Source organism: Nansenia antarctica, assembly GCF_963989245.1.
Source record: "Nansenia antarctica genome assembly, chromosome: 9".
NCBI classification, from domain to species: Eukaryota; Metazoa; Chordata; class Actinopteri; order Argentiniformes; family Microstomatidae; genus Nansenia; species Nansenia antarctica.
In genome coordinates, this window is record NC_137679.1 from 17,506,836 (window position 1) to 17,528,926 (window position 22,091).

The window sequence follows — 22,091 nt, forward strand, 5'->3', positions numbered from 1 at the left end:
AGTTTTCTGTTAAGATGCGCAAGTGAAATGTTGTTGTTGTTGTTTTTGATTATGCACTCATGGGGAAAGAAAACATGCATGTAACAAGGGTAGGCGAAATAAGCCATGGCTTCAGCCTACACCTTTTTGGTCCTGGTACGCATTGTGACTGTGTAATTTTTTTTATATATGTATTGTGAATTGTATAAGGGACCAAAATAAACATTCTCAATCAATCAATTCTCAATCAATATAGGGAACCGGGAGATACAGTGATCCATTTTAACATTTATTTTATTCAGGGTTAGGGTTAGGTTTATTTAACCAGGGTCGGTCCCATTGAGATACAATGGTCTCTTTTCCAAGGGAAGTCTGCCTGCTCTGTGATGAATTCCAGGCAGCAGGCCCGACCGCATGCTTGCCGAATTCAGTGCCAACTTTGCCGACATTTAGGAGATAACAGTCGTTTTGGAAAAAACATATAGTCACCATCTTTGGGGTAGATGGATAACTTCCTCCACTCATCCACCCACGTCCTGGCGCAAGCAAAAGGGCACGGCTGACCCGAGGGGGAACACGTACTCTGAAAGTTGCCAGGCCTAACCGTGGGAGAAGTCCCCCATCTCCCCAGCAGCCTTAGATCATCATGTACATGACACACTAAGAATGTCTAAGTAAGTCTAACTTGACAAATCAGACAGCCTTATTGCCTAGCTAGTAATGAGTGAAGACATGGAATCTATGTTAAAAAGTGGGTTTCAAATACCTATGTTAGTGTTTGGGATAGCATTGCATTGCGTTAGGGCGGCCTACTGAATGAGCTGGGAGAATCATGTAGAACTCAATCGCCGGCGCCTCTGTGTGGACGGCAGTACTCCTGCAGCACTCCTGTCTCTCTCCTGTCTCTCTCCTGTCTCTCTCCTGTCTCTCACCTGTCTCTCTCCTGTCTCTCTCCTGTCTCTCTCCTGTCTCTCTCCCGTCTCTCTCTCCTGTCTCTCACCTGTCTCTCTGCTGTCTCTCTCCTGTCTCTCTCCTGTCTCTCTCCTGTGAGGAGAGAGAGTGGCCGTACACAAATACACACACACATGCTGATCATCACTTTTGTTCAAAGTTAAAAGGACCAACTGCTGTGCCCAGCGATATCACAGGCACTTTTCACCTGTCCCCCCCCACCCTACCTAAAAGAGTCACACAACCAGCCCGTAATATGAATGAGATTAGTCAATCTATGGATGCCTATGCATATGCTCAGAGCTTGAGACCCTTATCCTACTTGCCATATCACCCCTCACAGAGACAGAATGACAGGTGACAGACCCTGGTAGTACCCATAAGATGAGGCTTATCTGCCTATGCAGAAGTACAGACAGTCTGACAGGTCTGCTGAGCATCACAATGAAGCACAGACAGGATGCAACGATAGATACTGTAGCTGTGCAGGTAGGTACTAGCTTGATGGCTGCACCTGACCTATTCCAATATGCTATAGGTAGCCATGGTAACAACAACACCTACAGAATGTAAACAAAACACTCAAGACACTTGTCATTTTTGGATCTAGCAAAAGAGAGAGATGCTAGCAAAAGAGAGAGATGCTAGCAAAAGAGAGAGATGCTAGCAAAAGAGAGTGATGCTAGCGAAAGAGAGTCAGCATATCGATTGATGGTAAATTCCAGTAAATGACAAATTAGCAACCGCTCACGTTGACTTTTGCTAGCAATCCTAACGATGACATCTGTTTCCAGTTATGTTTATAGTGTGCCGTTTTTTTTAACTTATACTTTCATAGGTTTTGATTGTTGGAACGATACATCTTGTTACAGTAACAATGAAAACCGATAAAAGTCTGTACATCACAAACGGCACAATATGTCAAAATAACTGGAGACATTCATTATTTGTGGACACAGACTAGCATATCATAGAATGAAGCTATGCATTGGCCATGTGTTCTGAGTGGTATGCTGGTCTGGATATTGAAACACAGCCATAACGTCTGATGCAGAGACAGTGGCAGCTGGATCTATGGTCCACATGTGGTTGTGTGTCTCACATGGAGCTGAGTGACAGCTGATGTCATCAACCATGAGGTCATCACACAGGGAGAGGACAGGGAAGGGGGGACTTATAGGCATAGTAGGGTGAAGATCAGTGAAGTAGTGGAGGGTAAACCCAAGTACCGTAAACTCAATTTACCCACCTTTTCTGCTAGGTTAATGTTATTATCATTAGGGTTTACCCACCCATTCAATCCATGGTGTTCAGGGTTTATCCATGTATTTTCTTTTTTACCACTACATCCCTGGTGAAGACCCCACTAGATGCTGATCGAAGGTCAATTTTACACTATTCCCTTTGATCTAAGGTTAGGATTTGGGCAGAGTAATCTCAGAATCAGAATCAAGTGTATTGTTACATCCCATTATACGTATAAGAGAGTAAGATTCGTATAAGAGAGTAAAATTCTTCGGCTTCGGTTCCATGGCGTTGCAGCAACGAGGGAAAATAACCGTAGTTATGGCTGGGGACTTCCATAATCCTCTGGGCTTTGCTGACAAACAGACTGTTGCAAATATCCTGGATGGAGGGAAGCTCTGGCTGTCCGCACGACCCTCTGCCGCACAGAGGTCAACCTCTTTCCTGTAGGGCCAACTCATCGCTGTCGATGACGAGGCCAATCGCTGTTGTGTCGTCGGCGCACTTAATCACCAAGTTGGAGCTGTGCGTGGCCATGCAGTCATGGGTGGTACAGGGAGTAGAGGAGGGGGCTCAGGACACAGGCCAGGGGGCTCCTGTGTTGAGGGTCAGAGGGGCAGAGAGGTCTTTGGTTCATCTTCACAACTTGGCGGTGGTCCAACAGGAAGTCCAGAATCCAGTTGTATAGGCAGGGGTTGGTTTCTGTGCTTGGCATTGAGCCTGGAGGCGACTATGGTGTTGAAATGCTGAAATAGTCTACAAACAGCATCCTCATATAGGAGTTCCTCTTGTCCAGGTGGGTGAGGGCGGAGTGGAGTGTTGTGGCAATGGCGTCTGTGGGTCTGTTTTTGCTGGTAGGCAAATTGGTGAGGTTCCAGGGTGGGTGGTAGCATGCTGCAGATCTGGGCCTTGACATGCTTCTCAAAGCATTTGCGCACGATGGGAGTGAGAGCCACAGGGAGGGCACCAGTCATTTAGGCATGACACCTTGTTGGGGGTTTTTCAGCACCGGAACAATGGTGGATGACTTGAAGCAGGAGGGGACTATGCCCATTGAAAATCTGATCCTATATCTGTGCACCCTGTACCCCAGAGTGATGGTAGAAATCAGAGGACGCACTCGTTATATTGGTATCAATACCATTCCTCATTCCATTCCATGCACTGCAATGAGCCCATCTTCCAATTTCTACCTCCACCATGCATAGTACCATTCTATGGATGGTGCCGTACTGACTACTAGCCTCCCTGGTGTACCGGATACCCACCATTGATTGAGAACTTTGACTGTGTTCTCACCTCTGTTTTTCTTAAAAGGTCTGTTGACAAACCATCAGTCAAGCAAGAACATAGGACACATCACTTCAGAACTTTTGCATACTCAAATTCTCGCTCCATGAACAGCAACATGAGAGACATGACCACTAGTTTACACATTCATCAAAGGGATTATTACATTGTTACCTTACCAGTAAGCACTGTAACTCACGGGGGCCGCACGTTCAAAAACAACTACAACTGTTTCTGAGAAACTTTCCATAGGAGCCGTCTGATGACTCAAAAGCAGAGTGGCTGGTTTCCTATCGAACAGTGAGACAAGCTGAGGAGTGGAAAACTGGTTTCAGACGTACCTTCGTCAGCAAGGCGTGGTCTTCTGCCACTGGGCACTCTTGAACAGCGAGAGCAAACTGCTCCAGGGTTACTATGGAAACAAAATCCCCCCCCACAGGTATTAAACAATGTGTTATTACCAAATAAGGTCATGGGTCACTCAGTGTGGTGTGGACCCTTTGAACAACATAGAATGAAAAACATTTTGTCTAGAAATGTTAGGAATTACAAAACAGGACTTGTTATGTCATTTATATTGAAATAATTGTGTATATCTTTCATTGATAATTCAAGTTCTAATTGATAAATACTTGAATACTCATGAATTAACTACAATTACAAATACATAGTTCCTAATAATTCATCGATTCACTAACATCAAACATATTAAAAGAATGTGGTTTGACTTCATTATGTGTTATGTTACATGGCATGCGATCCTGAATTAAGATTAATTTAAACACTGGACCTCAACTGTCTATAATTAATGACACAGACTGAATTACAAATACAGTATATAGGCCTACACAAGGAGAAACAAACATCAATAGGTTTCTGTACGGAGACCAACTCATATATAGACTCACAATATTATAACTGGTCATAATGAAACTACATACAGTACATGCTATTGAGATAGAAGTTAGACTACTGTTTAAAAATATATATATATTGTCAAACCACAAATATAATACAACAAAACAACAGATACTATACAGATTGCATGAAGATTTCAACAGCACATTATTCTATTGCAACAAAAGCATTTCAGGCTAAGGTTAGCGCAGAGTCTGCCAGCCCCGAGACCTCTCTTATCTCTCCAACATCACAGACCTGTGTTATTCTGTACCTCAGGGCTGGTTAAGGTTGCAAGTGTGTGTGTGTGTGTGTGTGTGTGTGTGTGTGTGTGTGTGTGTGTGTGTGTGTGTGTGCTGTTTGTGTGTGAGCATATGTGTGTGTGTGTGTGTGTGTGTGTGTGTGTGTGTGTGTTTGTGTGGGAGGAAAGTGAGAGAATGGAAAGGTTATGGTCTTCTAAGACAGAGGGGTACCTTGACATACTATAGCTCGTCTGGTTAAAAACACACAAACATACAAACTTGCATGTGCATAATACAGTAGCAAGCACGCACGCACACATTTTATATTTTCATTGGAATACAACATAGAACATATTCTTGGGGGACATTTTCACCACATTTCATTGATTAGAACAATAATTGTGATTGTCCGATTGATTATTTCCCTGATAAAGTAACAGCTATGACGTAAAGTAACAGCTATGTTCCCGTTCAACATACTGTAAGAACCGCCACATTTTGTAAGAAGGCCTATTAGCATCTCCACCAAGGGAAGCTTGAATTACAAAGCTTTGTTTTATCGCATTACTTTAGGAACAGTGGTAGTTTTGAGAACTATATTTCTAACTACCACACAATAAGTACATAAGGCATTGCTTTCTGTTACAATTCTCTGCTTCGCGTCGGGCCCAACAACACCCCTCAGCTGTGACTTTACCCTTGTGCCTTATTGCTTACGGTAATTAAGATTAATGTTCTACACTGAAGAAAAATGGAAAAGTATAAACATAGTCACATTACAGCTGACTGCTGTTGTTCTCCTGCAGATCTGTCTCAGAGGCCGGTGGAAGAGAGCAGATGAGAAATGTACCAGAAGAGGAGGGGAAAATATGTTGTCAATATTATGAAAACACTTCTTTGGCTGGGATCTAGCAGCGGGAATCCCTTACAAGGCCACCACCAGGTCACCAGGCACTGAATGTGGTGTGTTCTGGCATACAATTAACTTTTTTTTGGTGGATAAGAGAATTCCTCTGGCACTCAGATTTTTTTTTTACCAGCCCTATTTCTTTCAAGTGTCGTGACAAAAAAAACAGCCTATCCTGGAGTCAAAATACCGCTAGACTTTTCCTACTGCATGTTTTCTATGGTTTTACTTTATTACTTTATTTTGAGGTGTAACTAAGCGAGCTCACAGACATACAGTAGGGCTGTTTGAATGTCAGGAGCAGCGTGAGGGAGATGTGCAGCAGTGACAGTCAGCTGGAGGAGGCAGGAGCAGCACAACTGTCGTCACAAATGTTGAATCAATGGTGACTGGAATTGCGGATCGCACAGATCTACCCACCAATCCCAAACTCTATCAGCATTTGGCGGGTGTTAATTTGTTTTGCCATGGCCATAGTGCCAAGACCACCTCTCCTCTGTATGTGGGCTAAGGCATAGGCAACACGGCGCCGGATTTGGCTGAAATGGCGATGATCTGACATCGTTTGCACCTCACGGCTACACGACGAATTAGTGAGCTGAGACGGTGACGAGACGATAGCGCTGGGAGGGTGTTTTGGAGTCGTGTGGTCGGTGATTAGGTGCGTTTTTCAATAACGATGACGCGGACACCCACAAATGTATTGTGGTTTACTTAATACTGTTCAGCACTTGGTTACATTCAATGCATGACTTGTGCTTGGGGAATTTGAAAAGTCATTTGATCATCGTTCGGACACTATTTTTCTTAAATATATAAACACGACCAGGATTCTTAATAGGACTAGTTGTTAAAATCCCTAAATACGTAACCACATATGCCCATATTTTCCCCTAACTCTGGCGTATTTACAATTTATTTTCGTTTTATTAATATGCACTGTCCCTTGAATAAATAAATGAATCTGAATCTGGTAGTCAATCTTAATTCCAGCCAGTCTGCAGTGCCAAACAGAAAAGTAAACCAGATACAAAACAGGCAGTTCCCTAAGTTTGAAGGGAGGAAATAAATGCATTCCTCTAACCTTAGTGGGAGACCTGGCACTGGGAGCTAGTTTCTCGTAGTCAGGGAGCTGTAGGCAGGCTTGCAAGGTGGTCATCAGCCACTTTTTTTGATTGATTGATTGAAAACTTTATTAGAAGATTTGCAGAAGTAGGTACATGAAAGTACTTATTACATACAAGGTCAACTAACAGGATAAAAACCCAAGAAAGCCACTGGCTTATTTCAATTGGGGTCCTTGATTCTGTGGATCTGTCATCGAAAAGGCAATCTGCAGCCTCGAGAAACACTTTTTTCACAATTTCGCCGTCTTTGAATGACTTCTTGTGTTTAACAAGAACGTGACTGACGCGATTAGAAGCTATCGTTGAGCCGTAGATGAGTGATTAAAGCATCCCCAATAAAGTAAACAAATGGTACGACCGGGAGTAGAGTAGAGTCTCTAGAGAAAGCTGAATAGCTTTTCACTTTCCCTAGTCGTTAGGTTCCAACGACTGTTATCTCCTAAATGTCCCCAAAGTTCGCACTGAATTCGGCAAGCATTCCTTCATGCACTTTGCGCCCGCTGCCTGGAATTCATTACAGAGCACTTTGAACTTGAGAGAATTAATTTCTCTTGGAACATTTAAAAACCTCGTGAGTAACTTGGAATCAGAGGATTTGAAATCCAAATAAAAAGAGAAGAAATATGTACTAAGACCACCTCTGTGTATGTGTACTAGGGCCAGACTGGTCACGTGATGTAGTACCCACCTCTGTGTATGTGTGCTAGGGCCAGACTGGTCACGTGATGAAGTACCCACCTCTGTGTATGTGTGCTAGGGCCAGACTGGTCACGTGATGAAGACAGGAGTTCCAGGCATCAAAGAACTCCTGTTTATTCTTCTGTAACTGCAAGGCACAACGAAGAGAGGGCAACTTTGTCAATACATTCATTCTTAAACCAAAGCAACAATTATGTCATCAAACCATACAGTATAATATCAACATAGAGAGCCAAGGACCACTACAACCAGTGTTATTTGGCTGTTCCTGTGGGAAACCCCTTTTGGGTTCCATGCAGAACCCTTTTGAGATTTGCTAGCCAGCTGGTTCATACGAAATGAAACAGGTGCTCATCATACTTCTGTGTATACAAAACAGTGCATATACAGTGGGGGAAATAAGTCGTGACGTTAGAATTATAAGGTTCTAGGATCTCCATTTTTGTCAAAATTGAGTTTTTTACATAATCTGATCCATTAGGTGTTTATTAATGCCTGTGTGGTGTTATTTTTTTAAATGATGACATTTTTGAGTTAGTAATTCATAAAATACAAATTTCCATCTCACAAAAAAATAAGGAATGTAAAAATTCTAAGCTCACCAAGTATTCAACACATCAACAATATTTTAATTCAACATATTTCCATTGCAGCTATTCACATGAAATGTAGACCAAATAATTGGTATTAACTCAATAAAACTACACAGCTAAAGAAATTGTAACATTCCAATCCATAAAAAAGCGATGTGCAATGAAGTGGAATGACACAGGAAAAAAGGGTTGAAAACAGTCCGAAAAAAGCACTAAACCATAAGCTTATACCACCAATGAGTTCTCTTACCTGTGCTTATTTGAATCAGTTGGGTTAGTGCATGTTGGTGGGGAAGTACTTCCACTCTTTCCCACCTCTGAATGCAAGTAAATCAATAATTTGCTAGATGAATATTTTGCAAGAAACATCTCATGACGGGTAGAGGCAAAGAGCTCTCCCAAGACCTTCACAACAAGATTGTTGAGCAACATAGTAACTATAGCACTGGTTACCGACGGATGTTCCTATAGGCACCATTGGGGCCGTTATCCGTAAGTGGAAGAAGGAACTTCACTTGACCATCAGCCACGCACAGGAGCTCCTCACAAGATTTCTGACCGGGCAATCAGAAAGTTAGTCAGAAGAGTAGCCCAAGAGCCAAGGACCACTCGAGCAGAGCTCCGGAAAGAGCTGGAAGCAGCAGGTACATTTGTCAAAAAGGATTACTGGAAGAATGTAGTCTGGTCAGATGAGACAAAAATCTCACTTTTCTGCAACAATATGACGTGCCACGTTTGGAGGAGAAATGGCTCTGCATATGATCCTAAAAATACCATACCTACAGCGAAGTTTGGAGGTGGAAGCATCATGTTATTATGGGAGTGTTTCTCTTCACATGGTACTGGTGGAATCCAAATGATCTAAGGGAAGATGAATGGAGCCATGTACCGGGAAATTCTTGAGAAGAATCTCTTGCCATCGACCAGGATGATGAGAATGAGAGGCGAGTGGATCTTCCAGCAAGACAACGATCCATAACATGCAAAGGAGATTCTCAATTGGTTCAAGAGACAAATAATATAAAGGTGTTGGACTGGTCTAGCCAATCGCCAGACTTAACTGAACTGAAGATCAAGATTCACCAGCGGCCCTCCCAGAATCTTCAAGATTTAAAGACTGTCTGTGTTGAAGAATGGGACAAAATCCCACCTGATCACTGTGAGAGATGATTTTATTTCGTACAGGAAGCGTTGTCATTGGAAACAAAGGCTTCAAGTATTAAATCCATTTCAGTTAGTGTGTTCAATACTCCTTTCCTGTGTCATTCCCCTTTATTACACATAACTTTTTTTAATGGATTGGAGTGTTTTTTCTTTAGCTATGTAGTTTTATTGAGTTACGGGATCCATGAATTTTGAGGTATACCAGGAGATTTTTTAACTTCAAGAACTTCAAGCCATCAGTCAAGGAGCTAAAGCTGGGCTGAAATGTGTCTTTCAACAAGACAAGGACCCAAAGCATTCAAACAAATCTACCAAAGAATACCTCAACACAAAGAAGATTTGTGTTTTGGATTGGCCAAGTCAAATTCTGACCTAAATCCAATTGAGATGCTGTGACAGGACCTGCAGCGGGCAGTTCATGCCACACACCCCCCAAACCTCACTCAATTGGCTCACTTCTGTAAGGAGGAGGCAACAATATCTCAAAACAGATGTCAGAGACTGATTAGTGGCTATACGAGACGTTTACTCCAAGTTATCGCTGCTAATGGAGGTGCCACGCGCTATTGACTGAAGAGGTTCACTTATTTTTGCACCTGCACTAATTTCTTTATAATTAGATTTCCTACCCCATGCATGACTCCCTCTAAAGCTACTTCAACCTTTTTCAGCCCAAGGACTCCTTGGACGAGAGTCAAACAGAACAGGGACCTCCACATGTAATACATGTTTTAAAATCTGTCACATTTTTAAGGCCTATAATAACTTTGCTATTTACTTCATTCACCTTTTATTTCACCGTATTAACCTATTTATATACTGGGTTATTACCCTATATGTGTTTATGATTGATAAAACGTTCATGCATAATTATTATTGGTTATTATTCTTATTCTTATTATAAAATGTATATATTTTGTTCTGGAAAAAACTAATAAACACAGATTTTCTTTCTTTTCAGAATGTAAGGCTGACGCATATCTTTGGTGCTATATCTGTGCAAAAGGCCAATAATATCAGTGCTCAGAGATAATCTGTCGGACTCTAGTTGCTAAAAAAACGGTTTTAATTGAGTAAAGTAGTTTGTATTGCCATTGAAACTATTGGTGGTAGATCGACTTTCTTATGTGATGGCACTATATTTCTGTGAATGTGGAAATATCATGGAGTTCTCCCACAAGGACAGCCAAAGAACCCCCTTCGGGACCCTTTTTTCTCAGAGTGCAGAAGCACCTCCTGTGGTCTGACTGACCTTGGTGTAGAGTCTGGCTGCTAGCGTGCGCTGGAGAACCCTCTCCCTGTAGCACACGGCCTTCAGCAGGAAACGCAGGTCCCCCACTGTGTCCACATTGAAGCCGAAGAAGCTACCAGACAAGAAGACGTCATGGTACAGGTCAATGTTAGCATTGCACAATCAGCACACACTATGACAAACTATGATTTTGTTATGTACTGTACCAGCTGTGTGTGGGTGAGTGTGTGCGTGTGTGTGTGTGTGTGTGCGTGTGTGTGTGTGTGTGTAGTGTGTAGAGTGAGTGTGTGTAGGATCAGAAACACAAACATGGTTGAGGTGATGTCCTCTGTGGCTCAGTCGGTAGAGCATGGCTAACGCTAATGTTGTGGGTTTGATTCCCGCTGGGACCATATATATACTGGAAAAATGTATGCCCTCATTGCAATGTAAAGCCCCTTTCACACACAGTTCCCTGTAAATTGCATGGAATCCCGAACCCGCGTCAGCCAGGCATTTTCATCGTTCACACATGACCGAATTAGCCGGGCAATTGCCTGGTTGCTCACTTTCACACATACAGTATATGGCTACGACCCGGGTCTTGAATCGCGCATTTTGCTAGATGCAAAACTGGAACAAGACAAGCGCGTGAGACTGCCATATAGCATATCTGCCATATATCATACCTCCGTTTTATATCGAAAAATATCATGATGAAAACACAAAACCGGAGATCACTGTATGAGTTCTCTACTGTGATGGAGAAGTCTTGGAGAGGGGCAGGCTTTCCCAGGGAGGAAGAGCAGCTCAGTGTTGTTAAGGTCGAGCTGGAGGTGGTGGGCTGACATCCAAGGGGAAATGTCTTTCCCCTTGGGAAAAGCTTTACTCGGGCTGTCTTAAAGCCAGCTGGAATAGATCCTGTATAGAGGAGAGGGATTGTGGTGCAGGAGGTAGAGCCGGCGTCGCAAGCAGATTGGCGGTTCCCCAGAGGCTGATAAGCCAGAGACCGAGTGAAGAGCAGTTGGGTGTGGGCGAGAGGTAGAGAGAAGGAGCCGTTGATGTTATCGACCTTCTTTTCAAAGTAGGTGACAACAGTCTTCCGCAGACAGGGCGGAGGTAGGAGGTGGGTTGGGGAGTGTGGAAAATGTGGAGAACAATTTCCTTGGGTTAGGAGGTCGAGGATTGGATTTTTGGAGTGATAGTCGGAAGCTCTGAAGCAGATGCAGAGGAAACACACAAACACACACACACACACACACACACACACACACACACACACACACACACACAATCTGTGTCAATGAATGAATGAATGAATCGTTTAATGACCACACGACCTAGGTCGGTGGAATTTGTTTTCGGTACAGGTGGAACAGCTCAATACAGCAGTGTCAAAAACATACACACATTGCACACATTGTCCATAATATCACATGGACATGTACACACATAACCACAAGACAAGAACATAGTCAATATTTACAACTTATATTAAAGTGCAGTACGTCTGGCAGGGTTAGTGCAGTGAGTCAGGTGTTGAGAGTCCTTATAGCAGAGGGGAAAAAACTGTTTTTGAAACGGGATGTTTTGGTGGCCAGGGATCGGTAGCGCCACCGGTTTTTTTCCCGTGATTTAGCCTACTGTCCGAGCTGCCGTACCAAACTGTTATGGATGAGGTGAGTATGCTCTCAATGATGGCGGTGTAGAACTGAAGGAGGAGGTTTTTGTTTTACTTTGAATGTTTTGAGCTGTCTGAGAAAGTCGTTGGTGGGCTTGGGGATGAAATGTCTGCAAGACAGAAGAGGCTTGACTCTGTCAAGCTGTCTTAAAGGCAACTGGAGAACCCATAACCATAACGGATTTATGGTTCATGTCGGCAAATGGCAAATTTCTTGGCAAGAAAAACACAGTGTCAAGAGAACACGAGGTCATTACACACAGTCCACGTGCTTGTTTGTGAGAATGAAGACATGATCACCCCTTCCTGTGTTAAAACGTTACGACTGCATGAGAATACGTAAATGTGGATGAAGGGGGTTATTGAGCGGGCTGTGTTTATTTCGGGGTATTTCTGTGGTAGAATAACCCACCATCATAAATCGGTTAGAACAGACTATTAAGACACAGGCCTGGGCAGAAATAGCCTGGACACTGAGGGGCTGATTCACTGGAGATTGGTGGGTGTTATAAGTGTGTGAGGCTGTTTTAGCACCAGTGTGTCTAAAAACATCTCCACCAGCAGAATGTAGCTGTTGCTAATGTACTAATCAAGATGTGAAAACCACAGTGAAACATGAATAGTGTTTGTGAGTCGGCCCGGTCGCCCTAGACCCCAGTGCAGAAAGAAAAGGAGTCCCCACTCACATAAAACTCTGGTCCAAACAGAATATGTGCCCTGAGGGAAACAGTGATTGGTCTGGCCTCATGACCCTCCAGTGAGGGTGCACATGATCGGCCCAGTCCGGCTTGCTGCCCCTCCGGTGAGAGTGCACGTGATAGGTCGAGCATTCTGACCCTCCAATGAGAGTGCACGTGATTGGCCCAGCCCAGCCTGCGCTACTAACCTGGTTCTAAGGCTGTCGGACATGGAGTTGCTCCAGGTCTTGATGGCTCCACCCACCATGCTGGTACCCAGGGCCTTGGTGTACTGGGCCAGCAGCTCCCGCACCACCACCTGGGACAGGGCAGGAGGGGGCAAGAGGGTCACAGGGGTCAATGTGTGATGAACAGTGATTTGGTTTGTGTCAGTTTGTGTCAACTGTGATCGGTTTGTGTCAGTTTGGGTCAACTGTGATTGGTTTGTGTCAGTTTGGGTCAACTGTGATTGGTTTGTGTCGGTTTGGGTCAACTGTGATTGGTTTGTGTCAGTTTGTGTCAACTCTGATTGGTTTGTGTCCGTTTGTGTCAACTGTGATTGGTTTGTGTCCGTTTGGGTCAACTGTGATTGGTTTGTGTCAGTTTGTGTCAACTGTGATTGGTTTGTGTCAGTTTGTGTCAACTGTGATTGGTTTGTGTCAGTTTGTGTCAACTGTGATTGGTTTGTGTCAGTTTGGGTCAACTGTGATTGGTTTGTGTCAGTTTAGGTCAACTGTGATTGGTTCATGTCAGTTTGGGTCAACTGTGATTGGATGCTGTCAGTTGGGGTCATCTGTGGTCTGACTCCTCATTTAAAAAAAAAAAAAAAGTTTAAGTTATTTTTTCGGAGTGGGGCAGTCCCACTCATATTTTTCTTTTTATTTAGAGATACAGTAGAGATTTAGACAGGAAGGATGGGTGAGAGAGAGAGGAGGGATGACATGCAGGATATGTCCCCGGCTGGATTCGAACCGGGAGCCCTGCGGTTACATGGTCAACGCTTAACCCGCTACGCCACCTAAGCACCCCTGACTCCTCTTTTAAGGTCAGCACCTAACTGAATGGGTCTGGTTTAGGACTCCTGTACTCATCTTCTCCTCTACTGCTCTCCTTGTGACTCTAGTCCAGACAGTTCAGTACATTTCTACACTACCACATGCCCTATTTTAACCTTCACTCTATCTTGTTGACAACTTCAACGAATAAATCAACCAAAGTTATCTGTGATTGGTTCATGACAGTTTGGGTAATGGCTTACATACAGTAAGCCAGGGTGATGGGTAAATAATGACTTCTGTATACTAACCATCAATATCTAGGTAGAACATTCTGATTATATAGCAATGTATTACATTTAACACAAAATCACCTGCAAATCACCTGTAAATACTGTATACAGTAATCATGTTTCACCACTGTAAAATAACTCGTTGAACCCTCTATGAACTCTCTCACTGGAGGTTGGTGACCTGTCTCCATAATCAATCATTCTCTACAACATCCTTTCATTAATTTCACGATTTCATATTAAACTTTAAGTTTTTCTCAGGGTTTGTGATGAATCCATGTTTGTATTTGATGAGATAATCAGATTTGTGCGTAATCCCTGGAGTCTCCTGCGGCATTACTGAACAGTGTGAATACTGACCTTGTTCCTATCCTATCAAAAAAATAAATCTAAGGCCACTGTGCATGTGTTTGTTTGTGTGCGTATGTGTGTGTATACTGTATATAAGAGTGTGTGTGTGTGTGTGTGTGTGTGTGCGCCCATCACTCTTGCCCCCAGGCCACATTGCTACACAGCTCCACTATCCACTTCATCTGTGCAAAAAGAAGAAATCCCCCTTATCCCAATTAGCTGTTGGTTATCGAATCACCAGTTCCATGTACAAAACAAGTTTATCCCAAATCTAATTTTGTTGGAAACAGATAGAAATTACCCCTAAACTCCAGTGTCAATCCTATTATCAAATTTCTGATTAACTCTCTGCTTAGTTTTCCTAGTATCGAGGTTCATTCCAGTCCCACAATATGTAGGACAAAAGGAGCATCTGTCAGGTCTGTTTTTCTTTGAGCTTCTTCTGTCGTCTGTCTGTCAGTCTGCCTGCCTGTCTCTGTCTTGTTATGTATTTCTTCCAATGGTCTATGAGAAATGTGCGTCGCCTTCAGATCAACAAATCAACATATTTGACAGTGTAAACATAATAAAGAACCAAACCGAATTTGCTAAATTGCTATCCTTCCCTTGCGAAGCAGGACAGCATTAGGGTGGTAGACCAGACGGTACACCTCGGTGACTGAAAGTACCTTCAGTTGACTTGTTAGTCAAGTCATTGGTTGTTGTTTTCATTTTTATTGACCGTTCAGTGAAGATTTAGACAGGACGGATGGGTGAGAGAGAGAGGAGGGATGACATGCAGGATATGTCCCCCGGCCGGAATCGAACCGGGGACCCTGCGGTTACATGGTCAGTGCTTAACCCGCTAGGTCACCTAAGCGCCCCGTCATTGGTTGTCTTACCTGTAGCATGACCATGTTGTCCCCTTCGAAGGTGACGAAGACGTCAGAGTCACACTTCAGACCTGGGATGCGGTTCTCCATCATGAAACCCTGACAGAGACGGACAACACAACAACGCTCAATATCCACGTTAGCATACCGTGACGTCAGAATTATAAGGTTCTATCTCCATTTTTGTCAAAATTGAGTTTTTTACATAATCCATGATCCATTAGGTGTTTATTAATGCCTGTGTGGTGTTATTTTTAAAATGTTGACATTTTTGAGTTAGTAATTCATAAAATACAAAGGTTCCATCTCACAAAACATAATGGAATGTAAAAACTTTGACGCTCAATATCTCTGAACTACCCTAAACGGAGATAGAACTTTATAATTTTAAGCTCACGATACCACTTCGACTGCATGGCTAGCTAGTGCGGATATTGGAACATAACCGCTGGATAGAGATCAGGGGAGGCTGGTAGAGGTAAGAATCGGGAGGACATCATTCCTCATTCCATTACATGCATTACAATGGGCCCATCCTCTGATTTCCGCCTCCACCAGCCTCCCCTGATACAGGGTGATCTACCAAGACACTTGTTTTATCCTGTACAGTGAAGGGATTCACGTGTGACGTCTTTACTTATGCTCATGCCACCATGGGACTTCAAACAGTCCATAACAGAGCAATCTTTGCCTAGGCCTTTGTTCCAAAATGATAAGGATCAGAATTTCAATAATCAACCTTGTTACATTTGAGAGGTCAACATTCTCACAGTTGATAATGTCAGATCCAATTTTTTGGAAAGCAGCAAAATTAGCAGGTAAATGTCATAGCATCACACAAACACGTGCAGCAGTGTGTGTGTGTGTGTGTGTGTGTGTGTGTGTGTGTGTGTGTGTGTGTAAGATGAGATGTATAGGAAATGTGTTCTTCATCTTGTTAGAGGTGCAGAGTTGTGGTTTCACAGGGACGCGCTAACACACAGATACACAGATACACACACACAGATACACACACACACACACACACAGATACACACACACAGATACACACACAGCTGGTACAATACAGTACATTACAAAATCACATGGGACAGATACTCTTATGTAACATCAGTACTGTTATCACACTCACAGGCAGGCACGCACGCCTGCCCGCGTGCTCACACACACACACACGCACACACACACGCACACGCACACGCACACGCACACGCTCACGCACACGCACACGCACACGCACACACACACACACACACACTCATACGCACGCGCACACACACAAACACACACCATGCCCCCGGTGCATTCGCGGCAGTCCTGCAGACAGGCCAGGTTCTGCCAGGTGCTGTAGGCCTTGAGTCCAGCCACCAGAGCCTGCAGAGAACGGCTCTTCTGTAGGTCCTCTCCCTTACACAGAGCGTCGTCCATCATACGCGCTGCATACCTGAACACACACACACACACACACACACACACACAAATACAGATACAGATACCGAGACACAGAAACACCAAGACACAAACGCACACTTCATTTTCCCTTCAGATTAAAACACACAGCTCATACAAAATGATAATGAGAATATTAACTGGACGTGGGCTGATATAGAGACACTGCTGCCATCTAGTGGAGTCAGTTAGAGCTCTCTTTTCATAATAATAACAACACAAATGTCTAATAGCAAAGTCTACGCATGTTTCAAAGAAGTGTGCCTCGGCTGTGTGTTAGTGCCCCCTGGTCTTAGGTATAGATTTGTTTTTTCTTATCATGACTGATGTATAGATGATTCACTCAGACAAATGTACTGTGTTGTAAGTCACTTTGGATGTGTAATGTTAATTATGCTAATTAATGTAAATATTACCTGGTAGTGAAGGTGAGAGCCAAGGCGGCAGCCAGGTGAGGCATCAGTCTCAGATACTGGGTCTGGTGTTCAATGATCTTCACCTCATCCTGGTCCTTAGGCCCAAACTGACGACGACTGCAGGGAGAGAGGGGAGGAGAGGAGGGGGGAGAGGGGAGGAGAGGAGGGGGGAGAGAGGGGAGGAGAGGAGGGAGGAGAGGGAAGGAGAGATGGGGAGAGGAGAGGAGAGATGGGGAGAGGAGAGGAGGGGAGGAGAGGAGAGAGGGGAGGAGAGGAGGGGGGAGAGAGGGGAGGAGACAGAGGGGAGGGAGATAAGGGAAAGTGATACACAGGGTGTAAGGGGGTAAATGGAAGAGAATATGCTGTATGAATGATGTGTGTGTGCGTGTGTGTGTGCGTGTGCGTGTGCGTGTGCGTGTGCGTGTGTGTGTGTGTGTGTAGTTGTGGTGGAAGACCAGTTTGTGTGTGTGTGCGCTGAGTTGTGGTCACACAAACACACGAGAAGAAGCATGCACCTGCTGCTCTGAAGGCACTACAAAGTTGTTTCTTTGTGAGTGGAACTAAACCAGCACAGGTGTCTTGGCGGGGGAGAGTGTCAGGGAAGGGGGGTGGGGGTGGGGGATGCTGGTGGTGTCATATGTTGGTGTTACCCACTCTATGATCTGACATGGTGTGAGGAGGATGAGGTGGTTTAGGCAGAAAGACTGAAGTGGAAATATAAATGCATATTCGATACAATACAATACAATACACACACACAATACACACACACACACACACACACACACACACACACACACACACACACACACACACACCAAAGGGAGAACTGGGGGGGAGCACACATCTGTTTACACAGGGGAAGTCCTAAAACACAACATCACGGGAACATCTCCTCAACAGCTCAACAGACTCAACTCTGCACATACAGCTAACGATGGTTACATACAGTAACTCAAAGTGTTAACACAGCCAACACACAGATTGCATGGGTGGCTGGAACAGGTAAAAAATAACCTCAACAGATAAAACTGGCCATATGGCCCAAATTCCATATAAATGGACGCTACTCGCTACTTGTTTACTTCTTTCATCATTGTGGATATTTTTGATTTGATATTTACATTACCGGCATCATAGGATACCGCTTGTTAAGTCGTGACGTGTTTCCGGGGCCAACGTTGGCTGAGGCGCTGTCTTCGAAATGGAGAAATAATAATAATAATAAATTATATTTATATAGCGCTTTTCCGAGGCTCAAATACCCTGACAATATGGAGAAAACGGGAAAGTATTGTGTCCCTTGTTGTATGAATAGATCCGAGTCTAAAAAACGATTAAACTGTCATTCTACCGCTGTAGTTCAGAGGTACTCTGGCGCAGGGAATTTCTGGTTTGGACACGGAAATGGCTAAACGTCACTTTTGACGTCAGACTTAACAAGCGGATTCACTATCATTGTCATGTTCTTATATCACGTTTTTTTATATCATGTTCTTCTTCATCATAATCATCATCATAGGGAGGGAACGTAAGCACGTAAATTAAAAAAATTAAAAAATAAATAATAATAAAATAATAAAAAATAAACTTAAATAGGCGAAAAAATCTTAAACAAGCGGGTTAGCTGTCTTGGTGTAGTGGTTAGCGCGGCCGGTTGGTACGCAGAAGGTTCTGGGTTCGCCACCCGCATGGAAGGATGGAATTTCCGCGCATGAAAGGAGGTAGGAGGCATCGCACCAGAGAACCTGAATAAGGTTCCCACCCCGTTAGCAAAGTCTACGCCAAGGGAGATAACTCTTTTGGACCAAAAGTTTTGGTGTTGCGGTTAGCGCGGCCGGCTATTGCAAAACGTCACGTTTGACGTCAGGCTTAACAACCGGATAGCAACGCATTACATTTGCTCACCTCTAATGGACTTTTTTAATTTTATTTTTTTAATCCTTTTGTTATCAAAAAATACATTTTACATTTTATAGTTGACAATGATTTACAAAAAGACAGTCAATGACGCAAAGCATAAAGACTTTTGACCCCTGTGAGTAAAAATAAATCTTTGCACTCGATCAAATTTCAGGACCCTCCTTTCATGACCTTTCCTAGATATGTGCGTTCTACCCCCCAGTATCCTTATATTTTCAAAATCTAGCTAGTATAAAGTTATTTTGCAGTATTTGTGTGTGTTTGTGTGTGATTGCGTTAGTATCAGCCGCCATCTCTTTTTTTTCATGGCTGCAATGCTCTTCAATACCAGCAGGGGTCGCATGGGGACACTAAGAAGTGTGTTTATACGTGTCATACAATGTCATACAATGTCAGTTGCTTCTTTCATCATTGTGGATATTTTTGATTTGACATTTACATTACCGGCATCATAGGCTATTCACTATCATTGTCATGTTCTTATATCACGTTTTTTAATATCATGTTCTTCTTCATCATAATCATCATCATCATCATAAAAAATATTTATTAAAAAAAAAGGTTTTATATAGTTTTTTCAGTTTTTATATCATCTGTGTGAATATGCAGCTTGGAGTATTCAAAGCTGATACAACATGAAATGAATTAAATGACAGTACTATCTATGGGTCATCGTGCATTAAATCAAGAATTGAATCATGCATCAACAGACAGGGAATGAACGAACATGTGTTTTGCTTAAAAACCGGAATAGATGACTTCAAACATGAATCATCTAGATTCTACACAGTGTTTTTGGACTTCAGAGATGCGTTTGGTACACTCCCCCATGAGGTGATGCTAAAAGCATTAGAGGAAATACACCTGCCTCAGCCTTTTGTGAATATTGTATCCAGCGTGTACCAAGGCTAATTTCTCCAAGTTATCTGTGGGCAGCAGCTCACAGAGCCGATTGCACTGAAGGTGGGAATAAAAACTGGCTGTCCCTGGAGTGCCGTGAACTTCATCTTAGCACTCAACCAATGGATGAAGTGGATTTACCAGTGCGCTCCTCTGCATGTCCGATCCCCAAATCCTGTGCAGGGATACGCGGACGACGTGCAGGTGTCATCACGACAGGAGGATGTCATCACCAAAATGCTGGCACGCACTGATGAGTTCCTCCAATGGTCAGGGCTGGAGGTGAAGCAAGCCAAGTGTGCCGTACTCCATGAGCGCCGCAGTGGAGGCAACCGCTGGTATAAGGCCAAGAACGACAAGCCCCCCACCTTTCTTGTAATGGGCCAACCCATCAGGGTGTATTCCCGCAATGAGACCTACCCATACCTTGGCCACAGGTTTAACATCGCTGGCGAGTGGAGCGAGCAGGTCGAGGAGCTCACTACAGAGTTTCTCCATCGTCTCCACCTGATTGACTTGTCCCCCCTCCCCATCCTCATGAAGCTCCAGGCTGTGAGAGAGGTGGCTCTGGCCAAAATCCAACACCTCTTCGCCAATGTGCACATCCCCCTCAAAGCACTGAGAGAGATGACGAACAGAACTGTCCAGCTGGTCAGAAAGTGGGTGGGCCTCAACACACACTCCACACGGGGCATGATCTTTCTCCCATGTGGAGAGGGAGGGCTGGGAGTCCCCAATGTTGAGTGGGCCTACATAGCCACCAGGCTAGCCCACCTGCTCCACATGCTTAACAATGACGATGCCACCGTTAGAGAAATGGCCAGGGCCTCTCTCCTACTGGATCTACGCAGAAGGAAGATCCCCCTGGCCCGCGCACACCAGAACGACTTCCTCGGCTTCAGGAGGAAAGACTCTGGGAAACTGGACTCCCAGGCCAAGGGCTTCGGGGTCTGGTCTGACTGGCCGGATCTCAATGACCTCTGCAACCAGACTGGAGTTCAGCTAAGATGGACAGAACTTAACACACAGACTGAAGTCCCTGTCTCTGATGAGGTGATCACAGACCCCTGTGTGATTGTGAAGGCCGACATCACAACACCGCAGGAAGAGACTGTCGGACTGCACAGAGACTCTGCAAGGAGGGTTCTGCTCAGCCTGAAGCAGTCTGAGATCAGGCAGCACTGGTGTGGACTCAGACTACAGGGAAAGCTAGCCTGTTTGCAGTTCGCTGACCACTCAGTCTCACACTCAGTGTATAAGAACGTCGCTGCGACGAGGATGTTCTGAAATTCACCATCAAAGCAAGACTGCAGGTATTACCGACCAAGTACAATCTGTCCACCTGGTATCCCCACACTCACAGTCCATTCTGTTTAAACCATCAGGATTCACAACACCTAGAGTCCATTGCACACATAACAAATGGATGTAATGCATACAAACACCTGTACATAGCTCGTCATGACCGTATTGTGGACATTGTGTCTGATACAGTACAAAACATCTTACCATCTAGCGCAGTTATGTACAAGCATGCCAGAGTGTTACCAGAGTGGTTTGGTTTTGCCAATGATGTTTTTTCCAACATCCCAAATACACCTGATGTTGTCTTTGTTGACACCAGCCACAAGGAGGTGCTGATTGTAGAAGTAGGCTGCCCCTTTGACCTGTACATGGACCAGACTTTCCAGGACAAGTATATCAAATACCAACCACTACTTGGTACGATAACCAGCTTTGGGTACAAGTGCAAATTCAGCATACTTGTATTTGGAAGTCTGGGCCATGTATATAAATGCACCATGAGGGGTCTGAGAATTGCTGCAATGACTAAAAGAAAGGCCAAACAGGTTGCCAAATTTTGCTCTGTCTCAGCTATTATTGGCAGCTTGGCCGTGTGGAGAAGGAGGTGTTATGTGTATCCTTAAGTGTTCAGTGCTGCTTAGCCCCGAAATATTTGATTCCCTGTTTGTATAATATAATTTGTGGAACCAAATAAAGTATTCAAATGTTACCCACTCTATGATCTGACATGGTGTGAGGAGGATGAGGTGGTTTAGGCAGAAAGACTGAAGTGGAAATATAAATGCATATTCGATACAATACAATACAATACACACACACACAATACACACACACACACACACACACACACACACACACACACACACACACACCAAAGGGAGAACTGGGGGGGAGCACACATCTG

General features: G+C 43.9%; 1 protein-coding gene across 1 annotated transcript; it reads right to left on the minus strand.

Annotated features, from left to right (window-relative positions):
• Positions 1-7,356: 7,356 nt before the first annotated feature.
• Positions 7,357-18,156, minus strand: LOC308165408 (acyl-coenzyme A oxidase-like protein; the record flags this gene model as incomplete). The annotated part of the gene is made up of 8 exons (XM_080539566.1): positions 7,357-7,464; positions 10,347-10,458; positions 12,758-13,002; positions 15,204-15,293; positions 16,485-16,638; positions 17,060-17,176; positions 17,878-17,888; positions 18,145-18,156. 8 exons carry the CDS (start codon positions 18,154-18,156, stop codon positions 7,357-7,359), a joined length of 849 nt encoding a protein of 282 aa, XP_080395692.1.
• Between the last annotated feature and the right edge of the window lie 3,935 nt (positions 18,157-22,091).